Source organism: Notamacropus eugenii, chromosome 1, assembly GCF_028372415.1.
Source record: "Notamacropus eugenii isolate mMacEug1 chromosome 1, mMacEug1.pri_v2, whole genome shotgun sequence".
In the NCBI taxonomy this organism is placed as follows: domain Eukaryota; kingdom Metazoa; phylum Chordata; class Mammalia; order Diprotodontia; family Macropodidae; genus Notamacropus; species Notamacropus eugenii.
The window spans coordinates 182,717,725-182,743,714 of record NC_092872.1 but is presented as its reverse complement, the minus strand read 5'-3'; the positions used below and the strand labels follow the sequence as shown (position 1 = coordinate 182,743,714).

Here is a 25,990-nt window from a genome sequence, read left to right as displayed (position 1 = left end):
TGGAGTCAGGAAGATCTGAGTTCAAATCTAGTCTCAGACATTTACAAGCTGAGCAAATCACTTAACCCCTATTTGCCTCAATTTCTCATCTGTAAAATGGGGACACATTGGAGAAGGAAATGGCAAACCACTCCAGTGTCTTTGCCAAAAAGACCCCCTGGATAATAAAGTCCACATAGTGTTGGACACGACTAAATGACTAAACAACACTTCTTTTTATTAGATTGATCCTAGTGTTCTAATGTGTCAAAGATTTTTTGGACCTCCACTCATCATGCACTCCCAGAGCTGTGTATCACCTATAAAGTTGATAAGCATGCTGTTTTGCTTTTATTCAAGTGAGTGGTAAAAATGTTTATTAGAATAAGGCCAAAGGTCCATCCCTGGGCACTAGTGAAGACCTCCCTCCAAACTGTCATAAAACCACTTAACACCAATCACATATTTGTCATGAGGTCTTCTTAATGAAGCTGTGCTAATTCTGTGATCACTGCTTCCCTAATCATTAGATGTTCTCTAATCGTGTCTTTATAATTCATCCTATGATCTTGATCAGAATCAAAGCCAAGATTACTGGTCTATAGTTTCCATTTACTTCCAGATTCCATTCACTCCCTGCCCACCCCCCCCAACCCTCCCACAGTTTTTTAAGATGAAGACATTTACCTCTCTCTAGTCCTTTTGTACCTCTCCTTTTTTACAATTTACAACACTCTTTGTTCTTTGCTCAGATCTTTCAAAAGATTACTGATATCACCCAGCAATTGTACATTAATTCTTTCAGGGCTTGAGGATGTGGTTCCTTTAGGTCAGGGACTTTGCTTCATGCATGGGCAGCTCAATGCTCTCTTACCATCTCTCCACGCCTCTTGGACAGGATCTCCCTAGTAGTCACTTTTCTTCTATCCTTTCTTGGCAGGAAAAACAAAACAAAAAGCAAAATCAGAAGCACAGTCAGAATGGAGCAGCCTTATTGGCCTCATATTTATTGTCAGTTATCAGCATACCATCTGTTTCAAGCAGCAGTTCTGCATGGTTTTCCATCTTTTTTCTTTTTCCCAATATAACAACATTTTTCTTGTGGCCTTAAGTTTTCTTCAATAGCATCAGTTTACTCTGACACTTTTCTTACAGTACTCTGCCCACTTGTACTCACCCTTTGTTACCTGCCTTTATTCTCATCTTCTCTGCCCAGCTTTTAAAAAAAAAAATCTAAATTGCTTGAGGATTTCTCTGTGTATCCATAGAGGTCTATTCAGACAACTCCAGCTTTCTCTTTGTGACTTCAGAATTTCATTCTTAAAAGTTTTCCATTCCTGATAGGCTAACTTCCTCTGTCCATGGAATCCTAACTATTCTTGCTCTGAACCCTCTGAAATCCACTCACCAAAAATCTTATGTTCCTTTTCTGTAACCCTCATTATCACAAATTTGGAGGGTCACTTCCCCTCCAAAGTTTCTATTATTTCCATTTTAGAAAGCATTCCTCCATGTTAGTGATAGAGTAGAATTTCCCTTTTTAAAGGACGAAGTCATTAAGGCAAGTCAGCCAATAAACAAACATTAACAAGCATCAACAAGCAGGTGCTTACTATATTCCAGGAATTGTGCTAAGTTCTGAGGATATAAAGAAGCAAGGAAACTTCATCCCTGCCCTCCATGAGCCCACATTTTAATGGAATGTGGGGGAACAACATACAAATAATTACATCCGAGAGATAGTGTAAGGAGGTAATCTCAGAGGGAAGGCACTAGCAGTTGTGTGTGTGGTGGTGGTGGTGGGGTCCCTTTGGCAAAAGATGTGTTTTGAGCTAAATCTGGAAGGAATCTAGGAAAGCCAAGAGTTGTAAAGACGAGAGCATTCCAGGCACGGGGTGGGGGTAATGGAGTTTTGTGTCTGAGGAACAGCAAGAAGGTCAGGGTCACTAGATCATAGAACACTTGGAGGAGAGGAAGTGTTAGAAGACTGGAAGGGTAGGAAGGAACCAGGTTATGAAAGAGCTTTAGAAGCCATCAAAATTTATCAAGTTGGTGGGGTGCCACAAGGTTAGACCTGCTCTTGAAGAAGATCCCTTTAACAGCTAATCAGAGGATAGGCTGAAATGAGGAGTGTTTTAAGGCAGAGCTATTGAGATAGGCTAGGCATAAGGTAAAGAAGGCCTATGTCATGGTGATGGCAGTGTGAGTGGGAGAGAAAGGGATGTGGTAAAACTTTGAACTTTAGTAAGGGTAGCTAGGTGGTAGAGTGGATAGAGCATCAGATCTGGAGTCAGGAAGACATGAGTTCAAATCTAGCCTCAGACATTCTGTAGCTATGTGACCCTGGGCAAGACACCTAACCCCATTTGCCTCAGTTTGCTCATCTGTAAAATGAGCTAGAGAAGGAAATGAAAAATCACTCCAGTATCTTTGCCAAGAAAACCTCAAATAGGGTCAGAAAGAGTCAAACATGACTGAAGTGACTGAAAAGGAGAAGACAAAACATAAAGAAGAGCTGATGGGTCTGGGGCAGGTGTTGGTGAGGCTGGGGTGGGAGGTGGGACAGGCCTGTCTAGGGATTCACCAAATCAAGGAGCAGCTGTCAAAGTGAGTTCAGTTGGCAGGGGGGAAAGGGACAGTCCGGTTTAGGTGCTCCTCTTTTAGGAGGGAGGGAGAGAAACAGACAAGGAGAGGAGGAAGGAGGGAGGAGGGGGAGAGAGAGAGAGAGAGAAAGAGAGAGAGATGATATTACTGAATTGAAGTCCTTTATCATTATTATATCATACTTCTGTGCCAGGCTTATGATCTATTACCTGAAGAGAAAATTGCTTTCCTTTGTCCTTCTATTGACCTTTACTCAAAAGCTTTCAACTATGCTTTCTCACTCTGATTACTGTACTTCACATGTATATATTTTTAATGTATAATACTATCCATTTTTCCTCATAATGTTTTATTTGAAAAAAAAAATATGCCCATCCATAGCCATATGGCAGTCATGAGTTTCATCCTGCCAAGGCTCAGTGATATCTGTGAGGTTAAATTTGCCTCCTTGCGTTAGGACTTCTAGTTTGTTTTGCTTGTTTCCTTACATTCATGCATTTAGATATAGATATTTGCAGTCATGGGTTTTACTGCTGGCTCCTTTCTTAGATATTGACTTCAGTGACCTTCCTGGTGCTCAACAGCTATTCTTTCTACATTATATTTTTAATCTCTGGAATTGAGCAGTTTTCTCCTTACCCCACCCTTTTCAGTTTGAAAGGTTTGATTAGATTTGTAAAACACCAGGCAAATGCTAATTAGCCATCTTTAGAAGCATGATGTCCCTGCAGTGGACATGTTACCTTGTCAGGGTTGTTTACTCTGGTGCAGATCATAATCCACCCATGCTCTTCTCATCCTGTACTATTCTTGTTCATATTGTTATACAAATTCTCTATAGAGGCTGTATGTGTGTGCATACATATACATGTAATCTGTATCGCCATGCCAGTTACTATGTTAATAAGTTCTATATGTGTGACTTTTTGAAACCATTATTTTTTTTTCTTACAGTTAAGAAATGAAACAGAAATGGAAAATCTAGCTAAGATGTATTTATGGAACATTTTAAAAGAAGAGTGTTGGGATCCCATGAGCATAAAAGGCCAAGGACTTAGGGTGAATATTCTAAATATATTATCTCAATTATTAATAACCTCAGAAGCAATATCCATTGAAGCCAAAAGTAAAAAAAAAAACAAAAACAAAAACAAAAACCCTTCCATTATTGAAAACCATTCCTTCCAAAGCTCAGAGCATTGCCTGTTCAGTCCCCTGTGGAGCTTTCCCAGTATAGTACCTGTGATCTGTCTTCTTCATTTAGACCCTTTCTGCTTTGGTCCATTTGGACTTTCACACTAATGTCTCCCCTTATTTGTCTTTCCTCCTTTCTTCTTCCATTCCTCATATGTTCTTTCGCAGATTTCTCTCTCTGAGAATCATGTCAAAGATTATGTAGGCTAAGAACACATTTACAATGACTCTTTGTCATGGTCTCATGTCCTCTGTTAAAGGTATGCCCAGAAGAAGAAAGGGCTCCACAGGTTTTTTTGACAATGCATTTGTAAGTAATCTTGTGACACAGAATAATCATCATCTGACCCGTGGACACCCTTTCACCTAAGAATTTGGAGACCCTGTTGCACACTGGTGGTGCTGAAGGGTTTCTGAGGGGCTCAGACAGCCCTGGGGAATGTAAAGACCTGCGGTGAAAGTCACACAGTGACACTGGGCTGTGAGAGCTACACTATTTTGCCATAAGCAAATCTTAACAGGTTCTTGGACTCTCTTTACTTTCAAGACACGTACCTCTGCAACCATAGTATGACTGGTCAGCCTATAACAAAAGCTAACCCACAGGGTCTTGCTCTCCCTGCTTTTATTGACCACTTCCAAGCTGCCTTGGAATGGGAGGCTTGTGCTCTTGTTAGGGTTACTGACAGCAGGTGCTAGCTTCCTAATCCCACAGATCACCTGACTTGCATCATTCCTTTCAGGAAAACTTATGAAAGGGCATGGACAAAAATCACATGGAATGAGAAACCCTGGATGGCTTATAATCTACCTTGATGTGGGGAGTATCCACACTGATAAAATCACAGATCCAATGAAAAATTAATGAATTTTGTCCTGTAGATATCTTTTTGTACATTGTTGTGTACATGTTGTATCCCTCATAAGACTGTGAGCTCTTTGAAAAAAGGAACTGTTTTTGTCTTTCTTCGTACCCCCAATGTTTGTATCCCCGGTGCCAGGAACATAGTAGATGCTTAATAAATACTTGTTGATTTAACCTGATTTTTCATTACTTCAAATCTTCACAGTAGACCTGTGACCTTATCAGTTAGGTATTCACCCAGATTATAGCCCATCCATGCTTTCCTGAGTAATTCTTGTCTATTTCGTTTTATAAATCCTCTAGGCAGAGCTGGGGAACCTGTGGCCTCAAGGCCAGGTATGACTCTCTAGGTCCTCCAGTGTGGCCCTTTGACAGAATCCAGTATCAAGGATTTGTTCTGTGAAGTTTGGATTCAGTCAAAGGGCCACACTGGAGGACATAATAGGCCACACATGACCTATGTCATGGTCACAGGTTCCCCACCCCTGCTAGAGAATCTACACTCAATGACCCGAATGGTTTCCTCTAGGTTTTTGAAAACTTTGGCAGTACCCAGATAATATATGGGCTCTCATTTATTATCCCTCATTGACAACACCTGATTGACCCACCTCCTTTTCCAATTATGCATTTTCTCAGTGAAAACTGTTAAGCTTCTTGAGCATCAGTCACAACTGGAACAATGCAGCAGTTTACCAACCTCCCCATACAGTTACCCATTACCCCTTTGGTCACCTGCAACTTTAGTTTTTTGGGGAATGTAGTGTCTTAAAGTTTATCACTTGGGAGATATTTGTGTTGAAAAAATTGGGTTTTTGTGTAAAGGAATATCTTGGGATTGTTAAAAGAACTGCACAGTTTCCCAGATATAATCCAACCCTTCTCTTCCTCTTATTCAATTTGGGGCTTAACTCATTGGCCATCTGTAATGTCTATTACACATACACACATGCATGCACACACAAATGCACACACACACACACTTTCTCCTGTATTCAGTGGGTAGACTGCATGTATTTTCTATCATTTTTATTGATCCTATTTACAGTTAATTGATTTTTGTCCTGTAACTGCCTAAGTCATGGTTCTTTGTGTCTGAATTTAGTTCTGAAATTCATCTGGCCTGTGATGAGATAAGTTTAGAAATCCAGTTCTCCTGATAACCACTATTCTGTTCTTGCCTCAGGGATATCTTTTATCCTTGGGGGATGTGGATAGATACAGAGGAGTCGAGTCTAGTGTCTTCACATCATCAAGCTATCCTCCATAGATGTTTGGTTTGCTATACAAAGAAGTATGATCCACTATCTCTGACTTTGCAGGTGGACCCAACAATGAGCTTTTCTTAATCACAGGAGGGAAGGAGAGGGTTGTTGCTAGCCCCTCATTCCCAGTTTCCAGCCAATCATATTGTCCCCCATGCCTCAGCTCTGTAACCAGTCAGGTTATCCTCACTGTCATGATGCTGCCAACCCTGTACCCAAACATAGCTTGTTCTCCACCTACACAGCCCTGTTCTTTGTTCTGTACTCCCACAAAACCATAAAAGGGGAGCTGTCCTTCTGCTCAGACCTTCGGCTTCACTGAGACAGCCATTTTTCTACTTTATTACCAGACGCCCTGCTAGTCAATTGTTATCTTGCTTGGAGTGAATATACCCTCAAGCTACCTTTTGTTGAATTTTATTCATGACACTATCTAATCTTGACAATAGGCTTTTTTCATTCATTTAGTTTTTCCTTTTTAGTTGTTTTACCAATCAGTTTAAAAAAATCAGAGATTTCATTGAGAGGTTTTATAATGTTTGGGAACTTGATTCAATCAGTCCAATATCTTAAACAGAAAAAAGCATATAGAGAACCTCACCATCTATAGGTCATGGACCATGTTCAAGGCATCCCCCTCGGGATGGGAAAGCATGTATCTCCCTGTTTTATGCCTCAATTGATGTTAATAATCAGAAGATGATTGAACAGAGTTGTCTCTCTGTTGTTTCATTTATTAAATAATCTTATATGATCTTAACATGTTCATGAGATAGTCCTTGTTAGAGGAAAACCTTTAAGATTTCATTTTGCTCTACTAAGTAAAATGTATTTAGTGTTTTTGTAACCAACAAATAAATTTTTTTGTATTATATACTGTATTATTTTTTGTATTAGATACTGTACAGTCAATTGTATAACAGTAAATATATGGTTACTGTAGAGACTTGTTTGAGAAAACCTGCCTATTTCATTCTCATATTTTCATCAAGAAAATATTCAATTCTTATATAAATCATTCTCATAAAGATGTGAGAGTATCAGTAATGCTTGATCAATTAAGTATGGATTCAGCACCTTTTATGTTCTGGACACTGAGCTAGGTACTAGGCATATGAAAACAAAAACCAAATAGTCCTTGCCCTCAAGATACTGACATTTTATGGGGGAAGGAGACCCAACAACACAGACACTGAGAAATGAATACAGAGTATATACAAAATAAATCCAAAGTGTAGGGGACAAGGGAACACTAATTGCAGGGGAGTCTTGTGGGCAAGGGGCTGGTGTGTGCAAAGCACAGAAGTGAGAGAAGGACTAAAGTATGGAGGAGCAAAGGAGCCATGTGGACCATCATGTAGCATGTATTACTCAGTTGACTACAAATTGATTTTATGTGTTCTCAACTGGGCCCTTCCTGCTGTGTGCCAGACCTTTCATTCTTTACTGTTTAACTTTATCTCACATTTTCAGTGTCTATTTGAACATTCTTTTAAGTCACCTGAGCCACTCCTACCCTACTCCCTCTCAAGAAAGAACTTTGATTCATACTTCATAAAAAAAATTGAAACCATCTGTCATGACCCCTCTCTTTCCCTCAGCTTTACAGGTCAAATCACCTTAGTGTCATGCCCCATTCCTCCTTTGCTCTGGTCTGGGGGCAGTTGGGACAGGGGAGGGGAGAAGTGAGAGTCACCTTCTTTCATGCAGATGATAGCTGTTCTGCCTAGCAACAGCTCAGCCTCATTTACTGTATTATTACCTACTCTTATATGAATAGGCCCCTGGTCTCTGTCCTGAACTTCCTTCTCTTCTCTCTCTATACCTTCTTTATTGATGATCTCATTCAAATGAGATCCAGATTTAAACATCAAACTCTAGTCTTTCCAGAATACCACCAAGAACCAATTAAACATTTTGAAATAGGTGTCCTGTAGGCATATCAAGTTCCAGATGTACAAAACAGAACTAATCAACTTTCTCATCAAACCCTCTCCTCCTTCTAGCTTCCCTATATTCATCAAATATTCCCAGTGAGAGTTATTCTTCAGCTTTCTCCTCTTCATCACCCCTCATATCTAATCACTTGCCAGTTTTGACAGTTCTACTTCCATAATATATCTTGCATCCATCCCCATCTTTCCACTCACATGGCTTTTACCCTAATTTAGGCCCTCATCACCTGTTACCTGGACTGTTGGAGTATCCTCCTCATTTGTCTTTTTGAAATTCATATTCCATATAGCCACCAAATCATACTCCTAAAGCATAGATCTGACCATGTTCTCTATTCAAGTGCTTGTTATTTCCTTTACAATAAAGTACAAGTTCTTTTTCCGCCCTTTAAAGCCTTTCACAATCTGGCTCTAATCTTTCTGGGCTTATTTCACATTCCTCCTCTTCCAGCCTACCTGGCCTACTGGCTGCTGCCCATACATGACATTTACACTCCCATCTCCATCACAGGATGATGTCTGCCTAGAATGACTCCACCCCTCTCTGCCTCACAAAATCCCTTGATTTCTTTAAAGTTCAAGTGCCACTTTCTACAGGAAGCCTGTACTGATTCCCTTGGTTGCTAGTACCCTCCCCTGGGAAATTAATTTGTATCTCTCTTTTTGTATTTTGTTTGCATTTAATTTTGTTCTGTTTATGTTGTTCTCCAAATAGCATGGAGGCTCTTAGAACTGTTTTATTTTTGTCTTTATATGTCCGGTTCCAACCACAGTGCCTGCCACATATTTAGTACTGAATGTTTTAAAAATTGTTTTTGAAAGCCAGGGTGTAGAACTTTAAATGACAAACAGTGGAGTTTATGTTTTATCTCAATTACAACAGAATCATTTCTTAAGCTTATTAAGCAGATGAGTGACAAGGTCAGAGCAGTGCTTTAGGGATATCAGTTTTGAAACTTTATGGAATAGAGACTGAAGAGCAAAATTAAAGGCAGGCAGACCAAGTAGGAAGCCTTTGCAGTAAGCCAGATGGGAGAGGACAGCAATGTGGTACAGTGTGTGTGTGTGGGGGGGGGGGGCGCAGTAAACATTTGCTCTGAAATCGGAGAACATGGGTTCAAATCTTCCCTCTAAGCTTACTTGGGTGATTACTTTGGGTAAGTCATTTCATCTCCCTGGGCCTCAGATTCATCATCTGTACAATGAGGGAGTTGAACTATATGGCAGATGGGCCTTGAGATTCCTTCTAGCTCTGAATCTACGATCCTCATAAGTGATGTTTGCAAGATGAGTTTGGAAGCCCTCTTTTGCCAGGGATATTATATGTAAATAATATAATGTTTATATTATTATAATATATAATATTAAGGATATTATTAGGGATAGATTGGACAACATTTGGCAACTGATTGGCTGAGAGAGAGGAGTTATGGATGACTCTGAGGTTTTAAACCTGTGTAACTGGAAGGATGGTGGTACTCTTACAGAAGCAAGGCAACAAACATTTATTAAGCTCTTACTATATGCCAGGCACTGTTATAAGTGCTGAACATACAAACATAAGAAAAAGAGACAGTTCTTGACCTCAAGGAGCTTACAGTCTAATGGAGATAGACATGTTGTTGAAGTCCAGAACACCAGAAGCACAGCCAGAAGGGGAATGAAGGTTGACTTGCCCATTCCCCTCCTCAAAGTGAAAACCCCAGGAGGAACTCACCAATGGGAGAAGGGGGCCATCATAACAGGGTGAAAAGGCCATGGGACCTGATGGATGCTTCAAATTGAGTTAGCAGATGAGCATGGTGTTGAAATCCAGGAATAAAGAAATTTAAAGGAAGAAAGGGTTGGATGGGGTTGGAAGAGAAAGACTAAGTTCTGTTTTGAACATGTTGAGCTTGAAATCATTTTAGGACATAAAAATGGAGATATCCAGCAGGCAGTTGTTGATGTAGGACTGCATCTTAGGAGAGAGATGAGGGCTAGTTTTATAGATTTGAGAGTCATCTACATAGAACTGCACCCAAGGAACTGATGAGGATAGAGAGAAAAGACTAAGATAAAGACCAATTGTAGAATGCCAGGGATTGAGTTAGGTTATGGTACAGTTTCACAGCAAATGCAGTGCAGCCAGCCCTTAGAGGATGACCTAAGGGGTAGACATTTCTTCAGATTAATGATCATCCAAGAAGGAGAAGCCTCCTAGGAGTATGTAAGTTTTGGGGGCTGCCAGTTTTGGGGGCTTTTTAGACTTCACAGAACCTCTAACTTCACGTGGGTTGTCTCCACCTGGGCTCACCCAGCAAATTTTCACAGTCAATGCTTCACAATGATGCTTCTGTATCAGTGTGAAACTACTTGAGGGTTCTAGCCTTTGTATCTCAGTAAAGCAGGCCCTGGCTTACTAAGCGCTTCATTATACCAGTCATGAGCAGAACAGGAGTGATGATCCTGAAAGAAGCCTGACAAAGATCAGTTATGGAGGCATGGGGAGAAGAGGAAGTAAGTGTGATAGAAGCAAACCAAGGACAGAGAAGTAAATAAGAAGAAAGGCTGGAATTACTATAGAAGTCAAGAAGGCTGGGGACTGAGAAAGGCCCCTGGACTTAGTGATCAAAGGATTATGGGTGACCTTCTATTTCAGGTGAGCTTGGGAGCCAAATTGCAAGAAACTAAGTAAGAGTGCAATAATAAAATGGGGACAAAGTAGACTTTTTCTAGCACTTTGGCTGTGAAATGGAAAAGAGACATATGACAATAGCTTGAGAGAATAGTTACTGTGGCAGCATAGTCCTTCCTGCCACTCAGTTTTATAAGCCTTATGTCATCCTCAACTCTTCTCTCTCGCTCACAAATTGCCAGACTGATTGCCTAATAGACTCTTCTTTCTTTATAACATCTCTGGCATGTCTACTCACATAGTGACCACACTAATCCAAACACTCATCACCTTTTGTCTGGTCTATTGCAATAATCTAATTGGTCTTCCTGGCTTGTCTTTCTCCACTCCAATCCATTCACTACACAGCTGCCTTAGTGTAGTTCTGGCCATGTTACCACCCCTACCCCCACGCTTCCCACTCAATAAATTGTAATGGCTCCTGATTATCTGTAGGATCAAATATAAACTCTATGCACAGAAGCTAAATGCCTTTTTTTCCCTCTTGTGAAGAGCTAGACGTAAGTCAGATTTCTGAGTTTCCAGGAGAAAGCCTGCAGGTAGGAAATACATCATTAATCAGTAGGTCAAGGATCTGTGATTTGAGTTGTATAGAAATCCCTTTTCCTGATGCCAGTCACAACATATCTATGACTTATAGCCTTAGAGAGTTTCTTGAAGTTCAAAGAGATTAAATTACTCGACCATAATCATACGATGTCAGAGAAGGGATTTAAAAGTCAAACACATTCTTTGCTATACTATACAAATTCTTTTTGGTGGGAAGAAATATTAGCTATATTCTGGGTGATTAGCTATTCATCTGGGTGAGCCAATATTGAGTGAAGGCATGAGCCAAAAAGAGTTTGGCTGGTGAGAAAGCTCCAATTACAGGTCATACATACTATGTATAAGCTGGTACTGATTACCCCAAAAGGCTGCCTTCTGAACTCGCTCCTATTCTCTGTGTCAGTTTGCATGATCCTGATAGTTCCTGGTTGGGGCTTTAACCCCAAGGTTCTCAGAGTGAATTCTTGCTTGATAGCTGCTATGATTATTATTCTGTAAAGCATCACCTGGACAACCTGAGCCTGTTTTAGTAACTCTCCACCTATTCCCCCTTGTACATTGTCAATATTTAGAGCACTGATCATGGGTGTATGCTAATTTCAAGACTTCTTTGTGATTTAGGTCCTTCTGACTCGTTGGATATATTGAATTTATAATCAATTATCACTTCTGTATTAGGTTTATAAAAGCAATATACTGTGATTATTATACTCATAATATTCATTGGTCTGTAAGATTATATCGTATCATATAGGATTTAGTTGTTATAGGCAAAGAAGTGATTTCAGAATCAGCTGTCTGCAATCAGAACACTGATAGGTTAGAACCAGGATCACTGAGGACAATTTATGGTATTATGGGCTCAGAGTACACTATAAAGCATCTTTTTTGTTGTTATGCTGTCTTGCCTAACTCTTAATGATCCCATTTTGGGTTTTCTTGGCAAAGACACTGGAGTAGTTTCCTGTTTCCTTCTCTGGCTCATTTTACATATGAGGAAAGTGACGAAGTTAAGTAACTAGCACAGGGTCACACAGCTAGCAAGTATCTAAGGGCACATTTCAACCCAGCGTCCTCCTGACTACTGGGCCACCTAGATGCCCATTCAATATGAAAGTAAAAAGCTGTAAAAATTCAAGATGGATTTGCCACCATTAATGCTGAAGAAGTCACTATTAATATGCTGCAAAAATAGACTAGATAAAAAATGTATATTATCCTAGACAATGACACAGCTAGAGGTGCAGCCCATTGAGTGTGTCAGTCAGCATATTTTGAATAGATACTGCAGACAATGAATTCAGAACTGAGTCAAAGCAGGATCAAGGTGAACCCCATCCAAGAAATTACATGATAATTATCACAATCCTAAACTCTTGCAGCTCTCAAAGCCTATCATGTTAATGCTAATATCTGCTCAGGGGTGCCGTGTATACTGCAAATCCTGGAACACCAAGAAGAATCAAAGTTACGAATACTCCAAATAGCAAAGGAAAGTTGCATGGGAGGTTTAAATTGTCCACATCATATGATCTGAGTAGTCTGTAGCAATGACTTGCATGCGAGAAGTAGTACAAGAGAGACACTTAAGGGAAATGAGGCGGGTTCATCATGCAGTGAATATGAAAGAAAAGAGGTGAACAATTTCAGCGGTACATTGGGATGTATTTAAGAGGTATATAAAAGATATACATAAATATATATATATATATATAAAAGAAACAAAGAAAATAGAACAAGGTCTTCAACAAGGGGGTGAATCCTTTATGACAAATGTGAAAGAAGACATAGATAAGGATCACACAGGAGAAGAGGTGAAGGGGGTGTGATATGTATCAATTTGAGAGGGTAGTGTATGAGAAAAAAACAGGCCTCTGTTAAACAATAAAATTACTAATTAAAAGTCATTGTCCCATAACATTTCTAAATCTTCATGTACCGTACCAGTATCAATGAAATTATATCAGCTTAAATTGTAAAAGTATTAAACATTGATGCTATTTATCAAGAGACTTTATTTTTCACAAATAAACTGAAAACATGTTTTGACTCTTTATTATTTTTTTTACATTTGTTAAGTCCTTTCATACTCGTTTGGAAGTCCAGAATTTCCCAATGAAAGAGAGAACTCCAGAAGAATTAGAAGAATTGGAGACTGTTTTACAGCTAAGGAGGCTTCAAGCAGCTGAACTTAAAGTATGGGTTTGAACATGTGTGTGGCGTCTTTTAACTTAGTCTCCCTTAGTGCTGGCTTTAATTGAAATGCAGTGTAAGAGATGTTAAAAATATCATTTCTGTTAATATTTCTGTCATTACTTTATGTTATAAATTCTACTGAGTAATATATACTGTTCAATTAGCATGAATTTTTAAAAACTAGGAAACATGAGCACAGCCATGAACTTTTAATCGTTTAGTAATGAGGTATTACCTTCAGCCACTGATACTCTTTCTCCTTGTTCCTTTTATACAGTGATGCAGTTTTAAGAAAACTAGTCAAGGGCAGAATGAGTTGTTACTTTGGAGCAGTATGTTTCTGCATGCACATTGATCACTTACGGGTTAGAACCCATAACCCTGTATCCTACCTGGCATTCTAAAGAACAGTCAGACCTTAAAAAATACAACAGCTCTACATGGCTGGTGCTGAGCAGCTGTCTAAAACTACATTTATGGTTTCTGAAGCATAAAACGTTTACTATTTGCTGCTTAATTTACACATAGCAGCCACTATTTGAGTTAATTCCTGTCTGAATTACAAACAGGACATATTTTTTCATGTTTAAGTACCAAGACCGCCTGTAAATATTTGAAAGCACAAATCATTCTATCGACCTTATACTGCTGAGGGTAAGGTGACACAACTAGGTGGTACTGGGCCTGGAGTCCAAAAGACCTGAGTTCAGATCCAGCCTAACTAAACACTTACTAGCTGTGAGACCCTGAACAAATCAGTTTACTTCTATATGCTTCAGTTTTCCCATCTGTAAAATGAGAATAATAATAGCACCTAGTTCTCAGGGTTGTTGTGAGGATAAAATGAAATTATCTTTGTAATGGACTCTGCAAACTTAAAGCATTATATTTATTGTTGTTCATTTGTTTCAGTTGTGTCTAACTCTTTGTGACCCCATTTGGGGTTTTCTTGGAAGAGATACTGGAGTGGTTTGCCATTTCCTTCTCTAGCTCATTTTACAGATGAGGAAAACAAGGCAAACAGTGTTCAGTGACTTGCCCAAGGTCACACATCTAGTAAGTGTCTGAGGTCACATTTGAACTCAGGTCTTCCTGACTCCACGTCCAGCACTATCTACTGTGTCACCTAGCTGCCAAAGCGTTATATAAATGTTTGCTGTTGTTATCGTTCTTATTTATCTATAGTGTTTTAGTCTCTTTAGATTTAATCTCTTCTATAGGAATTTCAAGGTCCGCCCACAATTTTGGATACCAGTGTTGAAAGCAGAATTTAAAGTCTTAAAATTATTTTTAATTATGTTAACTGGTTGACTTTTAGAGAAGTTGTTTGCTGATGGGGAATGTGTGTTTTTTCATACATAGCTGCGAAAGCGTGTTGTAGAGGTTCATGCTGCAGCGCTTCTGGATCAAAAGTCACTTGAAGAGGAAGAGGAAGGGGATGAAGATGAATTAGTAAAAAGAGATAGCAGCTTACCCAATTATCTACTTGGAAGTTTATGTACAAGCTTTAATGTAGATATAAGCTTGTTGCAAAGCCAATTGGAACTTCACACTAGGGAGGAAAAAATCAACCAGATTATATTATTGAAGGTGAACTATATTTTTATCTTTGAAATCAGTAGACCTTCCTTATAAAGTGATTTTTTAGACTGCATACTAGATTAAGATTCAGATCAGTTTTTTCCCCTTTTTTAAATTGGTATAGATCTCAATAGAGGTATCTTCAGAGCCTGGAAGACCCAGATTCAAGACCTATCTCTGGCATGAACTGGTTGTGTGATCCTGATCTCTTAGTGCCCTAAGCAAATCCCTAAGACTTTAAATGGCTGACTTACATTGTAAGAGGGACTTCCTTAACCAGGGGGCTCCTTGTAGCAATGAAATATCACAGGTTTAGTCCTTATTTCTATTCTATATGCTGTTTTATAATAGTATAGAAAATATACAGAATTTGGATCATTATGATGCAGCCTGTATGGGATACATAAGTAGCATTAGAGTCCCATGTTATAATTAATACAATCCTGGGATGCCAGTCACACCTTTGGGCTATGGTTCTTTTCTTTTTTTTTTTTTTTAAATCAGCTTTAAGTTGATTAACTTTAAGTGATGTGCCTATGTGTGTCTGTGTGCATAATGGTGAGACAAAGACAATCCTGTTCCCGTGCTTTTATATTTATCTATAAATGGTAAGAAAAAAAATTCTGATCTCATGACAATATAAAGTGTCTTTTTTATCATCTTTGCTCCTAAACCACTAAATGTCAGATAATAGAAAATAAATTGTAGATATACTCAACATATTTTTGATTGAGTGAAACCTTCAATTAAAAGTCAACCCAAAGGAGATAGGTCAACATGACATCTGTGCTGGTGCCTTCACCTTTTGGCAATGGGGAGCCCTTGAAGATTATTGTGCAGGGGAGAACTTTGAGTCACTAAATTTTAGAACTGGAAATTACTTTAGATCATGTGGTCTAAACTTCTCATTTTGTAACTGGGGGAACTGAGACTCAGCAACTTAAATCACTTGTTCAAAGTTATAGCTAGTAATAGAATCCTCATCTCCTGATCGCTACTTCAGTACTCTTTTTATCATATTCTATGAAAAAGTATTCTTTTAGGAAAATTAATTTGATTTTGATTTGTAGGATGGAGTTAGAGTAGAGAGACGGTGAGAAGTTGTTAAAATTGTTGGATAATATTAGCATTAAAACTGTAACCTTTGACCAATATGTGATATTTCAGGACATTATTCACAACATTAAAATGATTTTTAATAATGAGTTTGATGTCACCTTTCTACAAAAAAAGTTGGAAATAGCACGTGTGAGGGAGAGAAATATAAGAATTCAAGAAATCATCACGGATCTAGAACTTGAGGAAGAGGTCTGGCAACCAGAAATAGAGGACTGTGAGAAGCCAGACTTAATTCTAACAGTAGAAGATGATGAGGTACTGTTCAGCATTTACATCATTTCTTTACCTTCTCATGCCACTTTTATGATTTTTTTCCAGCTTTTTCATTAATTAGATTGCTGACAGAAGCCATAGATATAGATAATGTTAACAATGACAATAATTACAATAATTATGACAGCTCATTCATCTCATGCTTTACAGTTTACAAAGAATTTTCCTCCCAGTTTTATGGGTCAGAGAAAGTGTTATTATACTCATTGTAATGATAAGAAAAGAGTCAGAAAAGTTAAATGACTGGCCCACTATAATAATTAGCAAGTGGGTCATAGTCCAATTCAGTAGTGATGGGACTTGGGTACCAGAAGTGTGAAAGGCACTAGCTCTTTCATTATGCCATAGAGCTTAATTCACAGAAAGAAAGGCATAAAGCCTCATTTGAGTCAGTGGGATTGGAGTGCAAGAACAAGGGAAAATGAGGTCAGGACAAAGAATACTCCCAAGTTTAATGGCCACATCAGAGGGTTTCTGGCCATGGTAATCTTTGGGTCACAGTAGAACTAAGAAGGGGCCCAAGGATGCTCCTCTGAGAGTCTAGGACTGACATGTACAAGCCCACATTCCTCCTTCAATGAATGAGATGCCTGGATCATTCATCCTCCTCACCAGGGCAGCTCAAATGAAAGGCCAGGACCAGATCTTTCATACAGATGAGAAACTGATCCTAGTAGCTTCTTCACTTATAGACTCTGGGGCTAAAGGCCAATGAATGCATATCCTCCAGCTTTAGCTTCATAAACCAATCAGTACAAATAGCTTATGAGAGTAATTGCATGGGAATCTAATTACATGGTATACTAGGGTATAGGGGTAAAAGAAGTGAACAATAAAAATAATAGCTAGCACGTAGATAGTACTTTAAGGTTTGCCAAGTGCTTTACATGTACTATCTTCATTGATTCTTAAAACAACCCAACCAGGTAGGTGCTAGCAATGGGTCTCACCAACTTGCAAGTTTATCACCAAATAATTTCAAATAATAAGTGCATATATTTTAAGCACCTACTATATACCAGGCATTGTGCTAAATGCTGCAAATACAGATGTGAAAAAGAAAGATAATCCTTGCCTTCAAGGAGCTTACAACAGAAGACAACACACAATAGAAGCTAAAGGGGGAGGGGAGTGGTGGAGGAAAATGGCCCCCAGCTCTGAGGCATGGTAGAGAAGACAAACTAGTAAAAAATGAGCATAGCTAGATGGGAAATGAGGAGATTTCTGAGTAGATGTTGGACTTGTACTCCTCCTTAAATGGAGGAGCTTGTAGTTCCACCTTCACGAAGAGGGGCAGAGGATCTTGCAAGATGAAGAGATTTCCTAATAATGAGTTTGGCAGGCATGGGACAGAGTGGTATGGTAAAAAAAAACTAGAGTCCAAAATGACAGGTGGAAAATGAGGAAATGATTTATAACTATTTCAAACCAAGGTATTTACAAAGTTCACATAAGGGCACAGGAGTGACAGAATTGAGTACAAGAATTCCTTGTGACATTCTTTCCCTTGATAATTTATGGCTGCCTCAGTAGAATAGCTGAGTCTTGACCTTAGGACTTCTGACTGGCTTCAATATCCATTCTATTATAACATGCTGGTTCTCACTAAGGGAAATAAAAAAATGCTTAGGACCATATGTAGTTAGAAAAAAATGAATCATAGGATCATAGAGTTAGAGTTGGAAGGAACTTTAGAAATAATTAAGTCCAACTTTCTCGTTTTACAGAATTTACTTCTACTAAGAAGTTAAGTGACTTACCCAGGGTCATAGCGCTAGTAAGTGTTGAAAAGCAGGATTTCAACCCAAGTCTAGGATTGTATCCCCTACGCCACTTGGCACCATACCTAGAAAGAGATAATTTTTCATATAATACCTCTTATACGAAAAAAATAACAACAGTATTCAGCTTTTAGTTTACACTTTAAGTTTTGCAAAATGCTTAAAAAATATTAGTTAATAAACATTTATTAAGCACCTGGTATGTGCCATGTATTGAACAAGCATTAGAAATAAAAAAAGAAGCAAAAGACAATTCCTGCCCTCAAGGTGTTCACATTCTAATGGTGGGAGACAACAACCAAATAAAAATGTAAAACCTATATATATAGGATAAGTAGGAAATAATGATAATGGGGGGAGTGGAGCCAAGATGAAGAAAAGACAGAGACTCACCTGAGGTCTTCCCGATACCTCTCCAAATTATTTTAAAATGCCTTAAAAAATTCTGGAACCACAAAAGGATAGGGTGATACAATTTTCCAGCCCAAGACAATTTAAAAGGTTGAAAGGAAAGGTCTATCACACTGGGGTGAGCATGTAGTGCACTCCAGTGTAGGCTGCAACAGTGCAGGCCTCACCCTAGCAAAGCAGCAGCAGGCCTGGAGGGCAACTGAGTCAGTGGCAGGAACAGTAGCTTCTCAGAAGCAAGTGAGTCAGACAGCTGGGCAGAAGAAGATTTCAGGGTCCTTTTGGGGCACTGGGTGTAGGACTATTGCTTTGCCCATACCTGGATCTGGGTTTCAGTCCTGGGTCATAGTCCCAGGGTGAAGAGAAGCATTCCTTGAAGCTTGTGGTCTCAGGGGAGTGGGGACCCTGGTCAAAGTCCCAGGGCTGAAAAAGTGCTTGTGGTCTCTCAAAGAGCAGAGAACAGGCCAACTCTCCTTAGATCATACCACCTTGGAAGCACTAAAAGCTTATAAACCCCCCCAGAACTAGCTCTGAAAACAGCAGCACAAAAATCCTGAACTTGGGATAGTGCCTCCTCCATCCTAGAAACAGACACCAACTTTATCATAAAGCTAAAAGTCAAGAAATAGGCTGGAAAAATAAGTAAACAACAAAAAACTACTCTGACCTTAGAAAGTTGCTAAGGTGACAGGGAAAATCAAAACACGAATTCAAGACAACAAAGTCAAAGCCTAAAAATAAAATGTATATTGGTCTCAAGCTCAAAAAAGAATTCCTAGAAAAGTGCAATAAAGATTTTAAAAATCACATAAGAGAGGAAGAGGAAAAATTGAGAAAAGAAATTATAGTGATGGAAGAAAAACATGAAAAAAGAGTCAACAATTTGATAAAGCCAAAAAAATACTGAAGAAAATAACACCATAAAAAACAGGCCAAATGGTAAAAGAGACACAAAAATCCAATGAAGAGAAATTGTAAAGAAATTGCAAATTATAAAGTAGAATTGGCCAAATGAAAAAAGATGTACAAAAATTTACTGAAGAAACAAACTCCCTAAAAATACAATTGGCCAAAGGAAAAAGGAACTAACTGAAAAAAATAAATTTTTAAAAATTAGAATTAAACAAGTAGAAGCTAATGATTCAATGAGACATCAAGAACCAGTAAAACAAAATCAAAAGAATGATCAATATCATTCAATCAAATCAATTGAAGAAAAGTAATGTATCTCATTGGAAAAATGACTGATGTGGAAAACAGATCAAGGAGAAATAATTTAAGAATTATTGAACTACTTGAAAGCTATGATTTTTTAAAAAGAGCCTAGACATCACCTTTCAAGAAATTGTCAAGGAAAATTGCCCTGATGTTCCACAACTAGAGAGTAAAATAGAAATGGAATCAATCTATTGATTACTTCCTGAAAGAGATCCCAAAATGAAATATTCTAGGCAAATTCTAGAGCTCTCAAGTCAAGAAGAGAATATCACAAGCAGCCAAATACTATGGAGCCACAGTCAGTATAACATAAGATTTAACTACATTAAAGGATCCAAGGGCTTGGAATATAGCACTCTAGAGGTCAATGGAGTTAGGATTACCACCAAGAATCACCTACCCAGCAAAACTGAGCATAATCCTTTAGGGGAAAAAATGGACATCCAAAAAAAAAAAAAAGGACTTTCAACAATTCCTGATGACAAGACCAAAGCTGAATAAAATAATTTGACTTTCAAATATAAGACTCAAGTATAAAAAGGTAAACAAGAAAGAGAAATCATGAGGAATTCAATAAGGTTAAACTGTTTACATAGAGATGATGCTTGTAACTCCTAAGTATTTTCTCTTTATTAAGGCAGTTAGTAGAAGTATACATAAACAGAGGGCATGGGTGTGAGTTGAATATGATGGGATGATCTCTAAAAAAACAAAACTAAGGGGTGAGAAAGAGGAATGCTTTGGGAGAAGGGGAAAGAAAGCAGTAGAATAGGACAAATTATCTCACATAAAAGAGACACAAAAGAGCTTTTACAGTAGAGGGGAAGGTGGGCAAGCCAGGGGGCAAGGAGGTGAGACTTACTCTCATTGGAATTGGCTCAAAGAGGGAATAACACATACCCTCAATTGGTTATAGAAATTTATCTTACCCTACAGGAAAGTAGGAGGGTAAGGGAATAAGAGAAGAGGGAAGTGATAGAAGGGAGGGTAGTTTGGGGAAGGCAGTAGTCAGAAGCAAAATATTTTTGAGGATGGATAGAATGAAAGGAGAGAGAGAGCTGGATAAAAGGGAAAATGGGATGGAGGGAAATATAGTTAGTAATTATAAATGAAAAAATTTTGTAGCAAGTATCTCTGATAAAGGCCTTATTTCTCAAATATAGAGAACTGAGTCAAATTTATAAAAAGTGCCATTCCCCAGTTGTCAAAAGATGCAAGCAGACAGTTTTCAGACAAAGTAATCAGAGCTGTCTATAACAATATGAAAAATTGCTCTAAATCACTATTGTTAGAGAAACGCAAATTAAAACAACTCTGAAGTACCATCCCTCATCTATTGTGCTGACCAATATGACAGAAAAGGAAAATGACAAATGTTGGAGGGGATGTAGGGAAATTGAGACACTAATGCATTGTTGGTAGAGTTGTGAATTGATTCAACCATTCTATAGAACAATTTGGAACTTTGCCCAAAGGACTATAAAACCATGCATACATTTTGATCTAGCAATACCACTACTAGGTCTGTATCCTAAAGAGATAAAAAACAAAAAGGAAAAGGACTTATATATACAAAAATATTTAGCAGGTCCATTAATAGTGGCAAAGAATTTGAAATTGAAGGGACATCCATCAATTGGGGAATGGCTGACCGAGTTATGGCATATATATGTGTGTATATACATATATGTGTGTGTATATATATGTGCATGTGTATGTATACACAAATATATACTTACATACCTATACATATACACACATGTATACATAGACACACCTATATACATATATACATATACACACACATATACTTATATAAACACACACACACCATATATATATATATATATATATATATATATATATATATATATATATATATATATATATATATATATATATATATATATATATATATATATATATGAAGAGAGAGAAATGACGAGCAGGACGCTTTCAGAAAACCTGGAAACACTTACATGAACTGATGCAAAGTAAAATGAGGAGAATCCAAAGAATAGTATGTATACAGTAACAGTAATATCATACGATGATCAGCTATGAATGGCAGCTATTCTCAGCAATACAATGATCCAAGAAAAACAGTTCCAAAGACTTATGATGAAAAATGCCATCCATCTCCATAGAAAGAACTGATAGAATCTGAATGCAGATCAAAGGATACTTTTTAAAAAAAAAACTTTATTTGGCGGGAGTGGGGAGCTAGTCTGTGATTTCTTTCCCAATGTGACATAATTGCAAGAATTCACATGTATAACCTTTATCAAATTGCCTCCTCAGTGAGAGGGGGAGAAGTGGAGGAAGGGAGGGAATTTGGAACTCAAAAATTTCTAAAATAAATATTAAAAAATTGGTTTTCATGTAATTGGAGAAAAATAAATATTAAAAATGTAAAATATAAAAATAAGCATTAGAGGAAAGACACTAGAATTAAGAGGAGTTGGGAAAGATTTCCTTTAGAAGGTGGGATTTTAGTTGGGACTTAAAGGAAGCCAGGGAAGGCAATAGGTAGAGATGAGGAGGGAGAGCATTCTTGGCATGTGGGACAGCCAGATAAAATGCCCAGAACAAGAGATTTTGTATTTGATCTTGTAAGCAACAGGGAGTTGAGTAGCGAATGTGACATGGTCCCAACTGTGCTTTAAGAAAATCAATTTTGTGGCTCAATGGAGGATGAACTGGAGTATGGAGAGGCTTAAGGAGGACAGACTCACTAGAAAGCTATTATGGTAGTTCAGGTGTGAGATGATGAAGGCCTGCACCAGGGTGGTGATGATGTCATATGAGAGAAGGGTACATATTGGAGAGATGTTGCAAAGATGAAATTGACAGACTTTGGCAATAGGTTGGATATGGAGGGGGTGGGGAAAAGGCATGGTAAGAGATAGTGAGGAATTGAGGAAGACACCTAGGTAGTGAGCCTGGAAGACTAGCAGGATGGTGTTGCCATGGATAGTAATAGAGAAGGTAGGAGGAATGGGAGAGTTTAGGGAGTAAGATAATGAATTTGATCTTGGTCCTATTGAATTTAAGATGTCTACTGGACATTATTTCATTTTATCCTCACAATAACTTTGGGAGGTGGGTGCTATTATCATCTCCATTTTACAGAAGAGGAAACTGATAGAGGTCAAGTGACTTGCTCGGGGTCACACAGTTAATATCTGAGGTCCAGTTTGAACCAAGTCTCCAACTTAACTCCTGTGCTCTATCCCCTGCACCACATAGTTGTCTGTAGCATATGCTTAGTAACAGTGTTTACGTAAATTTATTTTTGAGCTAGATATTTTTTTCCCTTTGAGTTCAGAAGAGGACTAGCAACATACCTTTGGAAGGAAGGAGAGGAGAAAATCTTATCCTGCCTCTCTTCCATTTTCTCCTTTAGTCAGTTCCCTACTCATCTGTGGAATTATCAACAAGGGAATTAACAACAAGGTATATTTTGCATAATTGAAAGAACATTGGAATTGGAATCAGAAGAACAGTGTTCTCATCCTGGATCAGTTGCAGCATTGGGAAATTCATAAATCTTTTTTAGACTCAGTTTCCTTATCAGTATGTATATATATATATATATATATATATATATATATATATATATATATATATATATATATATATATATATATATAATATGAAGGTGCTTTGGAAACAGTAAAGGGGTATATAGGTATTCCCAACATTCATTACAACAATATTAAACTCAGCATAAGAATATTTTATATTATGGCAGAGAGTATAGCTGGCTTTCATATCTTGACATCAGAATTGTCATCTGTCTTAAGTTGATTTCATCATAGGCCAAGCTTTCATTACGAAGTCCATAGACCTATATGGTTCGAAGTAAGTTGGTGCAATGCTACCTTGTATCATCATTTGCATATGTAAAAGAGGTCATCCCTTTTCTTAAGATGTAACTTGTAGCCTAGTATCCACCAAGACTTTAGGTTTACCTAAATGACCCAAAGAGGGTCATCATCCTTCTTTGAAGTATTGGCTCTACCTGGACTTACTCTAGCAAAATCTTCAAATACAGCATATTCATATCTTGATTTCCCCAAATGCAGGTATTGGGATCCTTGGCTCCCATACAAACACTCAGGGGGCCAAATTAAAATCAAATGCAAAGAATTCACAGGAGGAGATAAACAGAGAAACGTATAAAGCATTCATGTAACCAGCTAGTTTCCTTTGGAAGAGAACTGAATTCAAGATCACCATTGCAGCAGTCCTTTGAAATTCTGTTAGGTCCATCTTTTTCCTCGAGGGTCCTACATAGAGTCTTCCAGACTAACGGCATCATCCTGGTTTGGAAGACAAATATATTTTGAGGTTTACTTTACAACTGACCTGCATTGTCTAAATAACACCAAGTAGGATGCTGTTCATAAATGATGAAGGTAATTCTCTTCCTAAGGAGCATGATATATCAGGAAATCTACACAGTTTAAAAATGGGAAATTCAAATTTAAGAATTCTTAAATTTAGGGTACCCTCCAAGGCTGAGCACTCCCCTTTGAAGTAGAAGGAATATACACATGTCTATTTCTGTCAAAAGCTTATTCAGAAAAGTCCACTGTCAGGATCTCTCCTCTCAGGCCATTCCCAGGTCAACCATTTCCAGTTTCTGGGGGAAGAAGACAAGCTTCCTTGCCCACCTGCTCAGCCATATATTCCTTACTAGTTTATCTTCCTCAGGAGGAGGACAAAAAGCAAATCCTAGAGAGCAAGCCTCCTGGCAGTGGACCTCTGCAGACCTCAGAGAGGGTGCCTCACTCCTAACACCAGGGCTTATCCTCTGGAACTGAATCAGCCAACTATCCGGAGTGTCTATGTTTCTTTCTCTCCATAGCCTGGTGCCCCAGGAATCCTCCAGACAGAGATTTGGGCATATCAGATCGATGAGGGGTTCATCAAAGTGATAATTTCCATGGACCTTTTGCTTCTATTGCGGAATATTAGAGCTAGAAGGAAGCTTCAGTATCTCTTAGTCTTTCTCATTCTTTTTGTAGAGAACAGAGCTCTTTTCCCTGAATAGAGAAAGAGACTTTAAGCCCTTAATTAGTATCAGAACTAAAATTAGGACTTAAATTTCCTGACTCCTCCAGAAAAAAAAAGCTTATTCAAGACCAAGTTGAACCCATTTAGTTTTAATTGAACCCATTGACTTTTATGAATAATACAGGGGGAGAAATGAAGTGAAACTTTGTCTTTTCAGATTAAAGTTGAAAGATACCTTACTCCATGGCAAAAGGAGCAAGCAGAGATGGCTGCAGCCCTGGAACTGCAACGACGCCTGTTAGCTGAGGTATGGCATGTTGTTAAATCACATAGGGTCTTTTCTATAAACATACTTAGATGGCTAGTTATTAAATGTATCATAAAAACCAAAATATTTTGTAATTTATCATTGAGAAATGCTTTGGGAAGAACCGAATTCTTTCTACACACACACATACACACACACACACACACACGTGCGCACACACACTCATTCACTCACATATCCACATACTTTGTATGGTCTATTATTGCTAACAGAGTCTGAATGTTTTTAATCTCTGATAACCTTCTGTCTCCTCTTACTTTTGATTATTTTTCCAGAGAACTAATTTAAGACGTCGTGCTTTGGTGGACATGATGAATGGAGTTTTGGAAGTCAAGAAAGAAGATATTTTGAGGATGGTAATGGTTCTATCAGATCATGGAAGGTAGAATAAGAAAGATGAAAGTGAGAACTATGAATTTCATAATTCACCATATTCTTAGATGGAACTGAGTTTTAGAAAATTCTGAAAAAGCAAGCATTCCATAAAATTTTTGTAACTTCAGCTTAGTGTAGTGTTCACACCTGTAATCCCTTTTATTAGGGGAGGTTGAGCCTGTAAGATTGATTCTAAAGCTCTGAGTTAATCAGGTGTCTAGATTAAATTCATCACAAATATGGTAAATCCCCAGGAGAGAAGCCATCAAGATGTACAGAGAGGAACAAACTAACCCAGGACAGCAAACCAAGCTAGGATAAAGCATCCATGAATATAAACAAGTATTTGGATCAGGCTGTGGGTGGCCACTGCACTTCCAACCTGGGCAAAATAGGAAGACAAAGACTCAAAAAAAATCTTTTTAGTAACTCTAACATTTTAACCAAACACAAAGGAATGTGAAACTTCAGCACTGATTTCCAAACTAAAAGAGAACCCTATTTTAAAGAAATGATATTTATATATCTTGGTAGAAGTAAGGGAAGCTACATTAACAATTTTATATATAATTAATAATTTTCCACTAATGCTACTGAAAAT

The 25,990-nt window shown here is 38.1% G+C and overlaps 1 protein-coding gene across 2 annotated transcripts in view; it reads left to right on the top strand.

Annotated features, from left to right (window-relative positions):
* LOC140512407 (cilia- and flagella-associated protein 43-like) overlaps window positions 1–25,990 on the top strand; it is a 165,021-nt gene that overhangs the window by 102,313 nt on the left and 36,718 nt on the right. For both annotated transcript variants that reach the window (XM_072621529.1, XM_072621531.1), the window contains 6 exons: window positions 3,538–3,642; window positions 13,168–13,284; window positions 14,647–14,874; window positions 16,033–16,239; window positions 24,904–24,993; window positions 25,290–25,370. In XM_072621529.1, the coding sequence (XP_072477630.1) occupies window positions 3,538–3,642; window positions 13,168–13,284; window positions 14,647–14,874; window positions 16,033–16,239; window positions 24,904–24,993; window positions 25,290–25,370 (828 nt within the window). The remainder of the gene's footprint in view (window positions 1–3,537; window positions 3,643–13,167; window positions 13,285–14,646; window positions 14,875–16,032; window positions 16,240–24,903; window positions 24,994–25,289; window positions 25,371–25,990) is intronic.